The sequence below is a fragment of the Apteryx mantelli genome, chromosome 2 (assembly GCF_036417845.1).
Source record: "Apteryx mantelli isolate bAptMan1 chromosome 2, bAptMan1.hap1, whole genome shotgun sequence".
Lineage (NCBI taxonomy): Eukaryota > Metazoa > Chordata > Aves > Apterygiformes > Apterygidae > Apteryx > Apteryx mantelli.
In genome coordinates, this window is record NC_089979.1 from 136,711,063 (window position 1) to 136,731,165 (window position 20,103).

Genomic DNA, 20,103 nt, shown 5'->3' on the forward strand with positions numbered 1-20,103 from the left:
CATCTAATTTGATCCAAAATTTTGAAATCAGTAGAATTTACTCATAAATGGCATTGCTTACTGCCTCAGCCTAGCTCAAATTCTGTGTGGGATGCAGTCTGCTTTCAGAGAAAACTCTCTTAAATACAGCCTTTGCCATATCTACAATGACATCAGAAATCTGTGTATGTGCAATCTTTGGCATTGTGAAATTGATGCTATGAAATTACTGCATCATAGACTACCTCCATGAGCATGGTCAGCTGTCGGAGCTGAAAAGAGTCAGACAAACTAGGGATTACATACACTTATTAGACCCTAATGGTCAGTTATTTAGAGAGAAACTTGTTAAGAAAAAAATGTTAGGTGAAGCTTAGTTTGGTCCAGCTTCTCAGTAGACTGATTCAATTTGAGAAATGAAACATTCCTGAAACCTAATCAAAAACAAAGCGTTTATCTACCTTTATCTACCTCTACAGAGATGAGGATGATTTAAGGAGATTTACAAAATGCATGGAAGTTTGAGCAAGAAAAACAGGGAAGTGGAAATCAAAAAGGAGGGTCTCTAACATCAAAAAGATGAAAGGAATTATGAGGTTTAACAAAGATAAAGTCCTGTACCTGGGATGGAATAATCCCAAGCAGCACTGCAGGCTGGGATCTGACTGGCTCTGCTGCAAAGGACCTAGAGGTCCTGGTGGGCCCAAGCTGAATATGAGCCAGCAGTGTGCCCCAGCAGCAAGGAAGGTAAACAGTGCCGTGCCTCAGTTCGACTATAGTCAGCAGACCACAGGTGTAATTATTCCACATTACTTGGCACTTGTTAGGCCACTCCTGGAACTGCATCCAGTTTTGGTCAACCCAGTTCAAGAGAGACATTGAACAACTAGAGAGATTCCGGGGAGAGAGGGACACCATGATGATCAGACATTTGGAGGAACTGGGTTTGTTCATCCCAGGACTCACTTGGGGAGACCTAATCACAGTCTTCCAGTACCTAAAGGTAGTTATGGAAAAGATGGAAAAATCCAATTTTCCAGTAGAAACTATAAAGAATGAAATTATTTATCTTTAATTTCTTATAAATTAACTTGCAGTTTTGCTTTGTTAATTTGTGATTAAAGTATTGTAAGAATTATATTTCAAGTAACTTCATTATAATATTGCCACCATTTATCATTTGTTTTCTTAATTTCTTGATTCTGCATCTTACATATCAGAAGATAAAAGGAATGTTACACTTTTTTGCTGGAAGTTCATTTAATTACATGCAAGCTTTAGTGTACATGTATTACATAGATATTAGCTTACATAACAGGTTTCTATCCACTCCAGATAGAAGAATAAATTTTTTCTTGAGGAAGAAAACACTTATCTAAGTTTGACTGTCAGCTTCTCATGGGGCTCTTCTGCTTTGTTTTCAAGCCGTCTTTCTTGACAGGTAGATACTTTATTCCAGTCAACAGAGGAAAATTCCATTATAGATCTTGTCATTGCCCTTAGAAAAACAGCATCTGTGGGGTTCTCAAATGGAACTCTGCAAAGAGAACAAAGCAAATGTAAATTATCTGAATATTTCCAAACTGCTGTAAAGCTAATTTATTAGTATTCTGTGTAAAAACTAAAGCTAGAAGTCATGAACTCAGTTTTAAATTTTTGGAAGTTTTCCTTTGTTTCATTCTTACCCAATTTAAGGAAGAAAAAATCAAAAAAAGGCCAGAATCACAGTACTCTAAGGAAAAAAATCCTTAATCGTGCCATAAACTAAAAATGCATTTTACTAGACTTAAAAATGTTATTTTGTACAAGGATGGTATGTTAGCACAGTTTTCACTGATTATTTTTCACAAAAATTGTTAATGTTGTATACGATGTTTACATACTTCTGTAAATCTGTCATAAAGAAATGTATCATTGTTACCATAGGAACTTTAACTTTCAGTGTCCTGATTTTTAGAAATATTTAATGGAAATCATAAAACTAACTGCAACATTTATTTCAGTGTAGAACTTCTAAATGGTCACCATGCAAATATTCCTTTTGCAAGCTCTGAATTGGGAGCTCCGTGAGCTTGCATGCTTCATGTATCCTGCTACAGCTGCAGTTTGGGAGAGAAAAGTGGCAGACTCGCAACATCAATGCAGAATTGATGCACTTCAGGTTAGACTGAAAACTTTTAACTCAGATACAATATTACAACCTGAATTTAAAAGAACTTACTTCATAAAGGTATATAAACCTGCAGTAACATGCACCTAGCATAAACCATGTAAATATATCCACTAGTTTAATACACTTCCAGTACTTAAACCTTGTCACATGCTCAGGCACTTTGCAAAGCCTAAACATCTACATACAAAATGGAGAAGAAGCTGTACGTCCACTGTGTCAATGAGGATGGCTAACTCCACTGAAAGTAAGCTAGAATTATTTTTTTAAACATGAATTAGCCTGATTGCAAAGAGCTGTACTAAAAGTAACTGTATAAAATCAATTTGTTAAAGGAAATCATCATAGATAGGCTTTTATTATATCCTTGAATAAGTCTTTCAAAAATTTTTATATGTAAAGCTAGAAAGTAAAAATAAGCCTGATATCTTAAGTTTGTAAGTATGTCTTATAAAGATAGCATCTGAAAATGTTTTGTTGAACTCAAATGCAACCTTTATTCTGCCTCAATCCAGACAGAGATAACAAAGTTTTATATTTATTTCTATGATTTTAAAACCTAACAGAATAAAAGTAACATCAACTATGGGCTAAAAAGTTGCATTCTACAAGTCAGTAATATTTTCAGGGGAGGTACATATTTCTGAAGAGCCAGTAAAAAGTTGCTTCTGCCACAATATAGAACAATTATTCTGATGCTCTTCTACTTAAAGCATGCTTTTTCTACTAATCAGTATTTGGGCTAATGAAATAAATAGCATTTTATATATCCACTTCCAAATGAGGAACACCATTCAATATTAAGTGTTTTGAAGACAGCAATAGGTAGGTTGTCGCAGGAGAATAGTATAGTGTTGCAACTATGTGCAATACAAAAGGCAAAATATTTTTCAAAAAGTCAGGGTTACTGGATTTTTTCCTTCTGGTTATGTTTTTTTTTTTTAGGTAAGGGAAAAGGAAATTAAGTAAATGCTTGTGAGGTGCAAAAGCAACGAAAAAGGTCCAAAATTTACTTACTTATTTGTGTGATTTTCAAATTCACAACCTATAAAAAAAAGTTCAAATTAAGACATTAATGTCTGTACAGCTTTTTGATTAGCTAAAACTTAGGATCTTGATACTAACTTACTTGTTCAAATGAACAGAAAACTAGTAGATGATTTGAAATGTGCAGGATCAATTTTTATTAAATTACTGTGGAAACAAATATCTTCTTTGAAAAGGTTATTGCACCAATTATGAAAAATTTCTTGCAACTGTTTATGTAATTCTTGTATTTTATTTTCCCTAGACAAATGTTTCCATGTATTTTTTTTTCTTTCACAGAAAATGATGCCACTACATGTATGCATGAATGCGTGGTAGAGGTAAACTGTATACGTATTTTGATACTTATCAATGAGAAAAAGATATTATTAAATATAATTAAAGTATTCTTTTTACCAGCCTTTTCAAAATTATTGTTAAATACACTGTTCCTAGGATTATTATTGTGAAATATACATTGAAAAACATTTTCAGTCACTTTATTAAAATGCCCAAACCCTATCTACACTGCCTGTTAAAAATGCTACCATTTCAGTCATTCTATGCACAACTTTATTTTTCTTATCTTTAAAACATCAACAAAGCAGATGAGATTGGGTGAAACTTCAAGGTTTTTCTGTATTGCCATGGTCCTAGTCTCAAGGTTATAGCTGGTAACCACCCGCTTTCTTGTGTCAGGGTCATGCTGTGTTACAGATGTGAATGTTTTAAGAACTCTATAAAAACTATGTTATAAGAAGTCCTAAAGCAATATGGTACTATCAGAATTTATTAAAAATATTCTTCAGCTTTGAAAGCATAAAGAGGAATCTGTTTACGAAACTAGGCAAGATATACAAATTTTACAACACTCTTTAGAAGAAAACCTTTTCTTTGAGAGATTAGTTTATAAAAGCACTAGAGGGCACCACAACTCTATGATGCTGATCTGTCTGAAACAGACACTTTTTCAGTTTGTTGAAATATATTTATTTAAATAAAAGAGCAAAAAATTAAACACAAGGATACATTTTGAAAAAAAAAATCTGTTTGTTTAGTTCTCTCTAAAAACAACTCCATAGCTACAGGGAATGACTAGAACTTATTTGCCATAATACGCTTTTTAGGAAGAAGGATTCATTCACTGGCTGTTGCTACTGCTACTACTTACTCCAAATATGAAGCAGTTTTGTTGGGTTTCTAATGCATTTATTTCTTATAACTAAAGCTAATAATTCTTTTACCAGGTGAATGAAAATTACTATTTCTAGTGTGAACCACCTAAAAGTGTAGGTTTTTCCCTACATTATTATAAATACCTGAAGGTCTTGTCAATCTTCTGGATGGTTGAGCACATCTGCTATATCCTGTTTTAGTCACCAGTGGTGTATTTAGTCGCTTTCCGAAAGCTATTGACTGCACAACGTGAGACCTTTTATGGTTGTAGACATGCAGTGCTGCCTCCCTTTCTCTTTGTGTAACTGCTGTTAAAAAGGATATAAAAAATTTATTTTTTTCACCAACTTAACGGTCTGTTATTAACTATCTGATTGCATGCAGAAGGTGATTCACTTTTTTTGTGCAGTTTTATAACAATGATGGGGTAAATCTGCATAATTCCACAATGATTCAGAATGGAAACACGGAGTGATACCTCCTACGGTTTAAGAGTGAAGTCCTGTCCAATAAAATAAACTTTTTCTTTTGACTGCAGTAGGATCAGAAATTTTAAATGAAGAAACTAGAAACCAAGACTCTTCATGCCATTTAAAGGAGATCTATTACAGAATGGAGTAGACACCTACGTTTCTGTATGCATAGTAAATCCGGTTCAAGGTAAATTCAATTCCCCCTGCTTAATTACAGGGAAAACTGTAGGAGTGCAATCAAAAGAAAAGTTTCATATTATCCTTTTTTGCATAAATAAATGTTAAAATAACTTTAAACAAAGAGTTTGAGACTGTAAGTCAAATAGGAGATTTTGATGTTAATAATGTGACCTGCATACTAATCTAGTACTTCAGACATGAAATAAAAGCGAGCTAAAGGTTTAGAACAAATAACTTTGGCAGTAGCATTTTGAATTTGTTTTTTTTTTAAATCATAGTACCTAGGGGACCAATTAGAAAGGAACTGCAGTAGTCACGCCTGGAGGTAACAGAAGTGTGAGCATGTGTCCTGTGTAAAGGAGACAGCCAGGACTATACTGGGGTAATGCTCCACAGCTGGTGAAGAAGCTTCGTAACGTTAGAGAAATAGTTCACTAAATGAAAGTCAAGAGTACAGCTTGATAGAAATTAATGCCTAAAGCCTTAATCCAGGACTGATTATAATATAACTGTATTTAAAAGACTAAGACTGGGAAATTTTACGGAAATGTTTCTAGACCTGTAAATGCAACATGGTTTTTCTTCAACAGATTAAGCTCCAGTCATCTCTCCCTAGCCAAAAATGATTACTGGGAAAACAGTCTGACGGAAGTGCTAAGCAAGGGTATAATACCAGACCGAATCCTTGAGGGGCGGTACACTGCAAAGGCACCACACTCGCCTGCACACAAAGTGCATACCTATGCCAACAGCCACGTGCAGCGCCTCGTTCAGCCCCACGTGCAGGGTGGCCTGTGCCACAGCCTCCCTTCCCGGCTGCAGCAGGGCCCCCGCCAGCACCTGCCCCTGGCCTGTGGTGGCCTTTCTCCGTCCAGCACCCTCATCCTCCCCAGGGCCTGGGAGCAGCTTTCCAGGAGGACTCAGTTTCTCCTCACTCTTTTCCCATGAGGCACAGCTAGGATAACAATCTCAGCACCTTCATCCATGCTCCCCAGCAATATTCAGTCTGCCTGCATATTACATAGCACTTCAAACACCAACGACAAAATCACCAGAGCTGATTTTCAGGCTCCGCTGTGGCATGTTCATTGATTGGCTGATTTATCATCTGGCTATTCTGAAAATGACTTTTTTCTGTAGTTTTTACAGCGGCAAAGTTATGAAAGATTTTCTAATGATTTATGAAGTTTTATATTTGACAACTTGATCAGCATGGACATTATCAAGAAATGTGCATATACTTATTCAAATTGTACAAAAACATGTAAACATCTGAGCATATTATCTGCATCTAAGTAAACAGGTTCACTCATGTGAATATACAAATTTGAATGCAAAATTGTAGGAACCTGTTCCTAAGCACAGGCTTTAATCTCTCTTACCTAAAACTATATTGACCAACTGTAAGACAAATACACACAATTTAAATAGAAAAAGAGAGAAATCAAAAGGGTCTGGCAAAGTAAACTGTTTATGTCATACAAACTCTACCTGCCTGACAAATATTGTAAAAAATGGGTATCAGTTCATTAGATTGTTTGCTACATCAGCAAGTGCAAGTAAAAGAACAGACAGGATTAAAATTCACCTATTTTTCCAAACGGACTAGAATTTTAAGTGATTGTCAACACTTTGTGAAAAGAGGAAAGCAATCCTTACATTTCCTGTCAAGGAGCTGCACTGAAGGAAGGAAGTATATCACATAAAGCCGGTAGCCTGGATCTTGTGCCAGAGTGTTATGGAATAGATCTGCAAAGTTTATTTAAAAAAAAAAAAAGAACTATCTTAGCAAGACTGAAAAATAAAAGATCACTAGTAGTCAAAGATTTTGTACAAAATATTATTAAATTCAAATTATTTTTATATAGGTAAACAAAGCACAGTGTCTTTACACATGCAAAATTCCTCAACTAAACATGGACTGCAAGAATTGGCTTACTGAAAAGTTTGTAAAATACCACAGGTGAGACTTGAATAAAAGTGCCATCTTACACTCTCAACCTTTGAAGTTTCTTTTATATTTTTATGCTATACAGACAAAACCACAAAGTGTTTGCCTTTGATTTTCTTACGTATTATTAGGTGATGCCTATTTTAAATAGTAGTAGTGTTTTAGATATGATGGCTTAAAGACATGACACAAAATTTGTAGGGGGAGAGAGGTACTAAAACCAGATGAGCTTTTGGACACCTTAGGCTTTATCAGAGCTGATATAAAGCTTTTATCCTGTAGACACAATATAAAGCGTAAATACCCAGTTTTCTGATATTTTGACGATGAATTTGAAGACTCCAGAAATTTATCTAACTATAGGTTATAGTAAAATGTTTGAAAGGGCCTAAGGTTCCTTGAACTCAGGTCCCACTAACTTTCAGTGGGACTCAAGGTGCTACGTTCCAAAGGCCTATTAGCAGCTTGACTAGAATGCTTACATTCAAGTTCACATTATCTGAACAACCAAACTTTTGCAATACAGAGACAGGTGTCAATCCTGTGCTGCTGCTTTGCCAGCAGATGTGTAATGTTTACCTAGATTAAATGCCAGATCAGTTTGGTTCATGAGAATGATATCAGAGGTTAATTAAAATAGACACTGGCCCATTCCTGAATCTATGAACAGACAGACAAGGTGCATTTATTTTTTTCTAAATTAAATGAACCATAAAGCTATTTTTCTCCTTGCATGAATATCTTCTTGGACAGTAAGGTAAAAAGAATCAGGAGGCTGCTACATGGAGATTAGAGTTTACAGAAAGAAAATCTCCATCAATTAATAATTTTGACAATCTCTACTATGGTCTAAGGTGACCTGTTTTTCTCCTTTTGAAGAGTGGCTGTGGCTAATATTCGCTCTAGGCAACAAATCCCTTGTTATATATAATTTTAGCAATTAAGGAGGGAAAGGGAGAAAGATGGTATCACAGAAGCAAGTAGGGCTCTGATATTCGAGAGATACTGAAAGAAGAAAAAATCTGGAGCTATTCTACGCAGATTAGAAAGCTACAAGATGTGGTCCCCTGTTCTTCAGGATAAGGACGACTGCCAAAGAAGGCTCATTTGTTTGATGCTATTGACCAGTTATTTTGAGAGCTCAGTAAGTCCAGAATGGGCATTTGGTATCTTCTATGCAGAAAATGCCTGTTGATGTATTCAGAAGGGAATTTAACAAAATATCTTAATTCTTTTACGAATTTTCCAAAAGGCCACTATATTTAGAAGTATTAAGAGATCCACAAGGTGGCAGTAAAAGAAAGTTTCATTTTTACTGTTGAGTATATCAATACATACTTTTCTAGAAAGTGTTAATCTGAAATATTAATTATATATCTGATAATCCTGTTCTTGAGTCAAGAAACTATGTGCTGGCATTCCAGGGAGAAAAACGTTCTAGAAAGAAGTCTAACAGCAGGTAGGGTTGGCGTTTCAAGCAGTACTGGTATGGAATGAAGATTCAAGAGAGATTTTTCCAAGGCACAGGAGTCAACATGGAGTACTTCTGAGTCTGAATATTACTTGGAGCACATCCCTCCTCAGCAACACTCTGATTTGTAGCTTTGTTTTAGAGTATATGAATTTTTTTACTTCTGGTTCTTATAGTAAATTCAACCACTGTATGGATCAAGATGGTCTTATTTTACAAAACATCTGGGATCAATCCTTGACTCTACTATCTACTTTCTAGTGAAAGTCATTTAATTTTATTTCTACAAATTAGGTATAATGCTTTCTTCCTCCACTTTTGTCTGTTTTCTCAATTCAGAATGTAGGAAAATAGTGTGCTTATCCCACATGGGGCAGAAAGGAACTATTGTGGTAGAAATATAGTGAAGAACAAAAAGAGTTTTCCAAGGACTAGCAGCAAGGTATTATCAGTTGTGGATAATAAATCAGTTGAGATAATTTACAGAGTATGCAACAAAAATCTTGGATTCCAAAAGGAAGATGTGAGCACAAAGTGAGCCCATAAAGGAAACTTCTCTATTACCCCAAAGGTTGCAGTTGCAAGCAAGCCATCCAGTAAATCTTCAGAGGTGAGTGTCTTCCACAAATGCCTGCCAAAGAATGGTGTTACGCTCCAAATCCAATGCAGAGCAGTGACTAAATATCACAAGAGAGTCTTAAGGAAGTGCAACATTTTGGCAGCTGGTTCTTACTTCTGAAGTGCACAATCATAGCACATTAGACTGCCCAATCTTTAGCAGTTCTAATGCTCACAAGAGCTATTCAATAATGAATTGTTATTTTGCACCCAGACTTCTGTTGAAGGTTAATGAGTATTTTTCTAATTGGACTGTCCAGCAATAAAAAAGTACTATCTTGCAACAATAAGAACCTTCCCCTTCCCCAAATAATTTTTATTTTATAAAGGTGAATTATGGGCACAGGCCTTCTCAGAGATACACAACACAAATTCTGCACCTGTTTCACATTTCTGAATACTGCAAACAGTGATATGGTAATACTTACATAGAATATCTATTTTAAAATGTATTTTCCTCATTTACTGCTGTCATGTAGTTCAAATATGATAATGCATTTTATTAAACAGAATCCTGCTAATTTGAGACCTCCTTATCAAGAATTTTCTTTGAAACAAACAGATTGCCATTTTTTTCATGACTGTAAAGGTTAGCAAGGAATGACTGTAAAGCACAATATTATGTTTCTTACATTGATTAGCATTTACTCTCATATCTCTGAAGAATTTTTTTTTATGTGTCGATTAGCATGTTCTATATATTCTGTTTCATAGTTCTCTTAGCTACTTACTTTTCTACGGTGATGGCCAGTCCAATATGCATCCCATTTTCACTATGTCTTTGTGACTGCCATACAGAATAACTCAGCAGCACTTTAACTATCTGCTATTTCTCTTTATTTCCCATAGATATAGTTGCAATAAGCACAACAAACTGCCTGTGCTTGTTGAAGCTCCTTGTTAATTGGTAAAGCTATAACATTGAATTTAAGTGACAGCACTATTCATACACAGGATGTCTGTCCAGACTTTTCCTAATCACTTCAAACAAACAACTGCATTCTTAAATAGTCTATTTTTAAATCCTGCACATAATGGAAAAAACTTACAATAATTTGACTGGCATGTTGTCTTCCTAAATACTTTATTTGTTTTTGAATTTTTGGCCCAGTTTCAAGTTCAATTAAAAATGTACTTTTCAAGCCATATTTTCCTTTCCTGCCATGAGACATTCAGTTTTTTGAATGCATAAGGTATGGTTTGATGATGTTCACCTCCATTAATTATGTTACTATGACATAAAATTAGTTTCCTGTTTTCTCATGGTTCTGAGAGTTTGGTATGATCTATGACAACGTTCTTTTAGGAACCATGGAAAAAGACTGCTTATACTTTCACTTTCAATAAATTAATAGCATATAATCCTACTTCCCTGGAGGCTACCTCTTACATTGTAACTTCGTGGCGCCAGCACTGTCATGTACAACTTAATTTGAAATTTCAGAGCCTATGCTACTTTCATTTCCACCCAGTATATCAAAAATTATGCTAGTTAACAGTTAATATTTAATATTTAAAGGGTATATATTCTTAGACTCTAGAAATCCATAAAGTATGCCAAAAAGAGGCAGAAAAAAAGTTCTGCGAGCAACAGAATTAATGAAGCCAGGAATTTGGCTTCTATGAACCTATAACCTCACTCACAGTCTCCACAGCAATAATACCAGTTTCTCAGCTCCCTTTACCTCCCTGATACCCTCACTGTACTCACATGCCCCTTACTAATATGTAGCAGTAAACTGCTTTAACTGCCTCCAAGCTACGCAACCAGCAGATTGGCCAGACAGCAGCAACAGTTGAACCCTTTTGGCAGTTTTTCTCAGGGTGGGTACTCTCTGTAGGATTTTCCTATCTTAAAGATCTCTTTCTTCTGTAAAATTCAGTTGAATTTGGTCATTAGGTTCAAAGGCTATTGGTAAATGATGCAGAAAGAGACAACAAACATCCTGATAAGGTACACTAAGAAACTATTATTCACTGTTCTGCAAAATAAAAAGATGGCATTACTTAGGGTCTGCAAGCTTATCATTCCTTTTAATTCCTCCACTGTTTTGCCCAGTTTTTTTAACTGGTTGTTGTGAAGCAACAGAATCTGTAACACACACAAGTGTTTCAGAGCACCTGAAATAAAAACTTATTAATTATTCTCACCATATCTGATTGCCTTGATTAGATAATGTTTTATAATGCTGCATGCTGAGTTTGATATTCTAGTTATCCACCCATACCTGCCTTTTTTGTAACATGAAATTATTAAAAAGATGTTTTATGTATCAGAGATTTCAATGTCCCTTTTACATTTCTATTCACGTCATTTGAACCCATACCTCATTTTTTTCATTTCAGTTCCCTCCATTTGTCCCCACCACCCTCACCTCAACAAATCAAGTTCACCTGTGCCCTCTCTCCTTCCTTCGTTCCTCTTGCTTCCTCCTTTCCTTCCTCCTCCCTCCTTCCTCCCTTTCTCCATCCTTCCTTCCTTTCTCATATATCACAGTAATTTTTAATCAATTCCCCTTTCTTTCCTTTTGCCTCACAAACAATACTATGTGCCTTAGAAAATAGCTCCATTTCAAATAATTATTAACATATTAAAAAGTTACTCCTAAATACTGTTGTGACTGACCCAGATTACATCTTCACATCCTCACTCCACATCAAGTTTAGACTGTTTCTATACAGGTCTTCTCATCCACATTTCTCTACCAATGATACTTGCTTTCAAACATTCATTTTCCCCAAAATCTTGCAGAAACTAATCAGCACCATTTCTCCATCCCAACATTTTATAGGGACAGAGAAAGGTAAAATATTAACATGTAAAATGTTTAAGATACACAAATTTATTAATATGCTATGGCCTCTCCATTCACAAATTCACTAGTCTGCTGCAGTCACTTTACAAGAGCAAGCAAAACTGAAATAGATGTATAAGACAAAGATGGAATTTTTGAAGAAAAATCTTGCATTAACTTTGCAGAATACTTCTGATTGTTAAATATATCATGAAGAAACTCCAGAATATTTATGACTATATTACAAGTGGGACAACTTATTAATTTATTGCCCTTTTATTTTTATGTTACGTCTATCAGCACTGCTACCAGTCTTTCATCATGTAAACATACATGGCTCTCAAAATGTACTTCTAATCAAATTATGGAGCACCTGGTCAGCAAGGGGACTACCAATAATCAGATGAGAGAAGAGCTTTGCATATTTATTTTGAATATGAAATACGGTCATGTTAGATCAAAAATGTTTTGCAATTGACTGATGTTAAAGTGGGACTGCACATAATGCTTCCAAAACTATCTTATATTTTCAGTTGTTTTAACAGAAGTAAAAATAAACATTCGCGCAAAGACTTACAGCCTGTTAAAGCCGTCTAGACTGTTTGTATCTGATATGTTGACTATATCTGCTATAGATCAAAATTAATAAATGATAACTATATAGTAATATGTAATTGACAAGTGAAATGATATTTCATTCCCTTAGACCAGGACTAAACCCTGAAGTATACTGGAACAAATCAAATCTCTAAGAAAATAATTAATGTGTATTTTATACATACATGGGAGGAATTTTCAACCATTAAGTCATAGTCCAATTACATATTTCTGAATGCCAATACAACAAAAAGAATGTGTAGATCTTTGCTCAACAATCTACAAAGGGAAGGCTGGTATCTGATATATCTGTGACTTCATTATTGTTGAGGTAGAGTTCTGTCAAGCAATGGTTTTTGACCAAGAAAGTCAAATCTTGGATCTGAAATGAGAGTTAGGAAAACTGTTATATGTCAGTCTAAATTTAGCTTTGGAGAAGTGTAAACATGGCCTCTTTAAAAGCATTTCATTATAGGTAGTTTTTTGTATTTTGGTGAAAGACTCTCTTGGTTTAAGGTATCTCTTGAGAGCTGAAACTTCATTAGAAATACTAATTACACATGGCAAACACATGTAAAATAGCCTTACATAATCTTTTCAACTACAAATTTAATATTTGTTTTGGGGAACAGATTTCACTGAAATTACTGGCCTTTGAATTTTGTTTTAGTTCTATTCACATTCGAAATACTTTTTTTGTGAGAACACCCTTGTAGGATATACTATATTGATTTAAGAATACTTCTAAAAAATATGCTTGGAATAGTTGGAATAATAGTTGGAATAATAGTTGGAATAATTTCAAAAATTATTTCTGCACCAGCAGATCTGAAGAGCATGCATGTGCTCTAAATTTCCAAAAATGACAAAATAAATTATAGTTGTAGCAAAACTTGTCTTATGGGTACATTCCTAATCAAGAGTTATCTTCAGTCTCTAAGAAATCTCAGTCCCTCACTTTGAGGAGCTCAGGTCTAATCTTGTCTTGACTTGGATGCAAAGTAAAGTATATGCAAAGGGATACCAAGCTGACCATTATAATAGTTGAGAACTAGGAGTACTAACAGTGCATTACTATTTATCCAATAGCTTAAGTACAAGAACTACAAATAGAATTCTGTTCTTGATACAACTTTGATTTATATGACACAAAGTAATTTGTTAGTGGGAGAAGGATTTCAACCCTTGAATTGTGCCACTGACTTTAAGACAAACATGCTTTACTCTGTGTATTAACAATAGCTGAAAGTTGGAAGAGGGAGAATAAGGTGGAGGCTTTCCCATTCATAAAGTTCTCTGAAATTCTAGGAGAAAAGATACTTTATAGTTCAAAACAATACCATTTAATAAGTCTTGCTGCATCTGATCAGGAAAACCTGATTCTGTGGAAACAAGATTCTAAAAATAAAAAAATAATATTCTTCACAATCATTATTGTTTCTTGTGCAGTATAAGACCATCATGTACCTACCTTAAACAGTGACATTTCTCTATCTTTGATAAACATGATTTTTACTGAGATCATCTGAACTTCACTTCTTGGAGATAAAATTATTGTGATGCCTTTTTAAAGAAAAAAAAATCAGCTCTTCCAAATTCAGAAAAATATGCTCCTTTTATTGGAACATTTAGCTGAAACATCCCCTAAGAAAGCCAACAAGCCATCAGGGTTGACAGGTGACTGCAAATGATATTTCCACACACTTATATAAAACACTGAAGAGTTTTGGGTTTTGTTTTGTTTTGTTTTTGTGGTTACTGCTTAGGTAGGAAAGTGAGATGCAAAACTCAGATTCATTTATCTTTTACTGATCAGCAGGTTCAGCTCTGCTTGATCATCAGGCCATTTCTTATTCTAAGGGAATAAGAAAATTTCCCTTTTCTAAGGGAAAGCCTTATGCCTGTGGTTTTAGTGCAGCCCTTTCATGTATCTGTATTCTTGCCTTTTTTGAAAAGTTGGATAACCACAGGTCTTTCAACAAAGTCAACATAAGATGCTATGTAATTAATGTTAGCCTGGGGCAGCAGATATTCATATGCTCCTAAATTATATGGAATGTAAATTTATTTTTTTCTGTTGCTCACTGAACTACTTATTTATCTGAGCAAATACTTCTGGTGTTCTAAGAACCTGAGTCCAATATGAAAGTCATGTAAACTATTGTACATTAAGATATTTAAGAGCAGGGTAGAAATTACTGTGTTTTATCAATTTTTTTAATTATCAGTGGCTAATGGTGAAGGTTTGGATTCAATAAGGGATATAATAATGTTTGGCTACATATGTGGAGATTTCAAAATCAGATAGTTCTATGGTCAAGTAGCTGATTTAATGTAAAATACAATGTGCTTAGACATGGCTGAAAAGTGTTGTGTCCACAGATTTTTCCAAAACATTGTCTCAAAATCCCTAGCACATAACAGGTACTATAATCTGAATTTGCACAAATGGAGAAAGTAAGGTACATGGCCTGAGTAACTGACCTGGGACCAGGCAGCACATTGGAAACAGAACAGAATTTAATGGGGCTCTCAGTGTCATACTCTAACCACTGGCCTGGACATCTCTCAAATCGAACATGCTTAGGTGACACTATGGCCTGTATGCTGACAGGAGAAATCCTTTCAACCCTAGCATTGCAGAGCAACCTTCTGTGCACAGGGAGAAAGAAGCAAATTTGGGAGAGCTACAGGTTGCTCTCGTGTGCAGGAGGGCAAAGAGAGGTCTCACCTCAGCTACCAGCCTGCAATGAAACAAATCCTGCACCTCCCGAAAGGGCATAATGAAACAGCCACACAGTGCTTGCAGTCAGCTCCTTTCCTGAAACACTAGGAAGACCAGAAATTGTTACAAGAATACCTTAGAGTCATATCACCCCTTGGTCTGCTCCAAGAGCTGCCCACAAAAGTGATATACTTGCTACGAGCTCTGCTGGAAACTGCTATCCAAGACCTCAGATTATGTTACCAGACAATTTTTCCAGTAACCTAGTTCCAAACGTACTCAATCTTTCTCTCCATTGTTAAAGCATGGGTACAAAAATTCACCTTCTTAAATTCACAAAATTTATAAATGTGATCTGAATCAAAAGGAAAAAATATCATTTTATATTCTGTAATGTATAATGAAATACTATGTTTATTCAAAACTGTCATGTTCGAATCAATTAAATTTCTCAGAAATTAGAAATAATCTATTAACTTGGCAATTATATAATATTTTATCTTAGCAAAAATATGAAGTGATAGTCAGGGAGTATTAATGCATTGTTCTGCTTTTTAAAGGAATGTCTTATTACCTTATTGATATTAATCCACAAGTACCTTAACCTATGAAACCGTGATAGACTCAGGATACTTCTTAGTCCTCTGGTGGAAGAAAAAAGGTAAAAAATTGCTTAACTTTAATGTTGCTTAATCACTCTGTAAACAGTTTAATTTTTGATAAATAACATTCTAAAAACACCAAAAAGCAACAATTCTATAGAAATTATAGTAGAGAAAGACACACAGAACAAGATGGTAGAGACAGTGTAAGCATCCTAAACACTTGAAAGCATAACAAAGTAGCAGGTGGTAAAGAAATGGGAACAGACTCAATTATACATTAATTTTTTCTTTCACAACAGCATTTATTTTCCCAAAGAATATGAGTCCCATCTATTTTGCAGTTTGTAGGAATTTTGCCCAGAACATATGAAGAGAAATTTTACATCCTTGGGGACACAAGCCTAAAGGGAAAATTGTTTTGAAAGTACAGTGTAGATTCTCCAGCCAGTGTCAGAGGACCTAACAGAAGACATACACCTTTTTTTCACCTCCTCTTCTGTATGAATTTAGTATACACTCATCCTCACTCAACAGTTCTGGTTTAAATCCAATTGTACATTCACTGAGGCTGGAATGATCTCCCATGTGCTTGTAAGTTTTTTTGTTTAACTGTGTATCTGAGACTTTGAAGCTGTGCCTGCAAGTGTACTATAAGTAAAAAATACGAGAATATGAGTTGACCTGCTGAGTAATTTCACTAATTTTCTTATTTTTCATTGACTTAAACAAATGTTCTTGATTTCTGCAGAATAATTACAGATGACCTTTAAATTATGATTTTTTAAATCAACATAATAAAACTTTTCTCAAGGATTTGAACATATTGCAGGACCAGGCTAATGTTTCAGAAGGAACTAATAGGATCAGTAAATATTAACGTCACATCATCAGCCTAAACTCATTGGTGCGCGTTCCAGCTGGGAAGCCTAGTCTCCAGTTTCCCACGTTACACTCTCCAGACATAGGACAAAGCGAGGGGGGACACCTTTTCTGATTCTGCATTTGAAAAAAAATCTATTGAGAGCAAACCCCACAAAGCTAGGTGCTGTAGTTTCATTGTATGTTGCTGGAAACCAGATTATTCAGCGCTGCTCCTTTGCTAAATTGGTTACTTGGTTTCCTCAAATAATCCCTAAAAACTAACCCTGCAAATATGTACTTATGTGCTTACTTTTATTGTCACAAGTAACCAGAAATACATTACTCAAGTTAGTAAAGATAAGGACATGAATGTTGACAGGACATTGCTCTTACTGACCATTATCTAATTTTTTTGTACAGTTTTATTTGTATTCCCCCGAACAATTTTTCAGACTGCAAAGCCTGTTTCCTCATATTCTTTGTCATTGCCATTTTATTCCTAGTTTACAGGGTTACATTTAAATTGTCTTTACTCCTTATCTACTAATATAGTCACCTTGACTGTCTCCCAGCCTTGATCTGTTTTTTTTCTGGTATTAAGGCATTTAATTTGCCCCAGGTAGAGATTAATTCCTCTAACATTTTAAAAGAGCCTGTCCATTTCTGTATGCCTTCCAGACTTTGTGCGTCTCCTATAAACTGATCCTTCTTGGCCTCCAGCACTCTTTTCCTACCTACTGCTAAGTTAATCAGTTTCCCTAGGATGACAACTTTCTGTGTCCAAAAGCAAATTTTTTCATGTCCCTTTGATAGCAATGGTTTAAAAAAATAATTTCATTCTATCTATTTTGACTGACTTTAATTATTAATTTTTCATTTTCTCCTTCATTTAGCCAGCAGAAAATTACGTCACATGAACAGTAAGGAGGCATGCTCTGATACTGAGATTGGCTGCGGTTCAAGGTTTATATAAATTGGTACAGAATAAAAGGAATTCAGTTCTCTCCAATCATCAGAGAAGCCAGTCTGCATCACCTTTCTCAAAGTGATTTCATGGGAGGACAGATCACTTCTATTATCTGCCATCTGATCAGATCTTTTTATTTCATACCAAAAAAATATTGCAACGCCAGTGAGGGCACCCATTTAAGCATTTAAAATCAGAAAATGTATCTACTAAGACTACATATGCAGCTTTGCCTCTTTTACATGCATGCATTACAATAATTTTATCATACTGTTTAAATAATATATCTTTTATTACGTCTTTTATTTTTTCATTAAATTCTTTCCTTACTTAAATTTTCTGTATGTTTTCTTCTTTTTAAAATACGTTTCAATAATTTTGCCAGTAACTGTGTGTTTTACATTTTCTTTTCACAAAGCAGCAATTCTTTTTTGGTCTAAATCAGGAGATGTGCTGAAAAATTTAGAGTAACCAATGGCCACATTTAGATTTTCAAGACTACCTAATTCCCTCCAAAAACAAGCTAGACAACACTGAAATCCCAACACCTTTATTTGCATTCATAGGATGCAGAGCCTTGAAAATCTTGTCCCTGAATTATTAAACTACTTTAGTTCTGTACATATGATATCAACCGTACAAACATTAGATGCAGTTGTGAGCTTGCAGACAGGTATGCAACACTTGGAATTATGCCCTGGCCAGAAATTCAAAGTATGCTTTTAAGCAGCTTTGAAGTATGCCCTGTCATGTATCCATCTTTCTATGGTAGCCTCTCAGTATGCTCATCCTACAACATACCACTATTAACCTAGATCACCCACAGGCTCATAAAAGCTTTGCCTTTCTTCGGTTAGAATGGTTTCTTCCCCTCCTCTCCTTTTCACCCGCCCTGTATCTCCAGTCACTTTGTAAACTCGCAGCGCTCAGCTCTCTTATCAGCATTGCCAGCCCCAAGCAAGCGCTCTCGTGTGTGTGCTCACTTCATGCTGCCCTGCCTCCTGCCAGCCCTTACGGTAGAGGTGCAGGTACTTTCAAAGGCTTTACCAATCCCTTCTACAATTGCAATAACAGATGTCTTCAGGGAGGTCAGAAATTTGGCAGTTGTCAGACTGGGCAGGTCCTGTGTTTTTTTGTTTGCCTTCCTGATACTCTTTCCTCCCAGCTTTCCAAGCCAGTTAGAACAGGCAGAGATCAGCCCCTTAAGCCTGACTTCTCCACTCTCTGTGGTAGAAGTTCATGCAAAATTGCTATGAACTCGCAGACCCTCGAGCAATCCTGGGTTGCTAGAGGAGGACTGTATACCTAGGGCTGAGGCAGTTAACTACTTAACTGTGAGTATAGTTTGGCTATATATGTCAACATATCTTCACCATTTCTTCTTACATAACATGTATGGACTAGGTATAAATATGATTTACTAGGTATAAATATGATTTTCACATATACATGATGTTCAGAGACTATCTGATATACACAGTACTATAAAAGGTTACCATCTACTGTGTGCTCTAGTTTTAGTAAAAGCCAAACAAAGAAACATATTTTACTTACTGTCCAGCCAGATACAATACTTAGACATCCATATTCCTCTTAAAGCCACAGATCTTCAGCTGTTTTTCTACTGCCTGACAGTATATGGTACATTTGTCAGCATAATATACTGTATAATTACATATTCATTACATTATAATTAAACATGCATATTCAATGGACACTTAAATTAATAGACATATCAAAAATAATACATTCATCACAGCACCTTGCAAACAAAGTGTGGTCTAAGACAGAGGTGAAGCGATACCAAATCAACAATTTCTATTTTAAATTGATAAAAATACTCAACAGTTATGTTAGGCTTACTCTAGTTTTCTTTACCTGTGAGAATCATGGTTCATAGATATGAGGGGAAAAAGTAACGCATGCTGGCCGGCAGAACTGGCTTCTCACTCGTGTCAGCCAGCCCAGGGATCAACTGGGAAAATTGCTTATCTTACAATACATTTGCAACTTAACTTCATGCATGTGGCTTTTTTTTAAATTATGCACCCAAAAAACTCTGCTTGCACATAAACTTCAAAAATGGAGACATAAATATGATTTTCAGATTATACCACTGCATGTGCTGTAATTTGTAAAAGCAATAAAATCCTAGTAAGGCGGGAATTACGGATATCAATAACTATTGCTTGATGAAAGATGTAACATCTACCAGAAAACCCCAAATCATCAGGATCACCTTTGTTTAAAATGCAAAAGCAACACTATTTTGCAAAACCAAAATGGCTTGGAAGTATTGATGGGTATGTTTGGAGGAGCCTGCACTGGCAGCGCTGAGGCCGGGCTGTTCTGGACTTACTGAGCACACATAAAACACCTTTGGGTGCGCTCGCATGTGATTTAGACGGGGGGTACTTTCTCAACACGGCAAGCAGCGCACTTGTGGGCCCACCGTTCGCTTATTCACCACAGCCGAGGTTTGGGCAGGGGCCGCTTGTCTGGGAACTCA

The 20,103-nt window shown here is 35.5% G+C and overlaps 1 protein-coding gene across 1 annotated transcript; it reads right to left on the reverse strand.

The window, feature by feature from the left end:
• Positions 1-1,109: 1,109 nt before the first annotated feature.
• Positions 1,110-19,219, reverse strand: LRRC72 (leucine rich repeat containing 72). The gene is given in 8 exon segments (XM_013941332.2): positions 1,110-1,516; positions 3,167-3,194; positions 4,495-4,659; positions 6,664-6,753; positions 11,052-11,173; positions 12,745-12,818; positions 15,736-15,805; positions 19,149-19,219. Coding segments are annotated over 8 exon segments (747 nt in total). The 5' UTR covers positions 19,181-19,219; the 3' UTR covers positions 1,110-1,350.
• Positions 19,220-20,103: the final 884 nt, after the last annotated feature.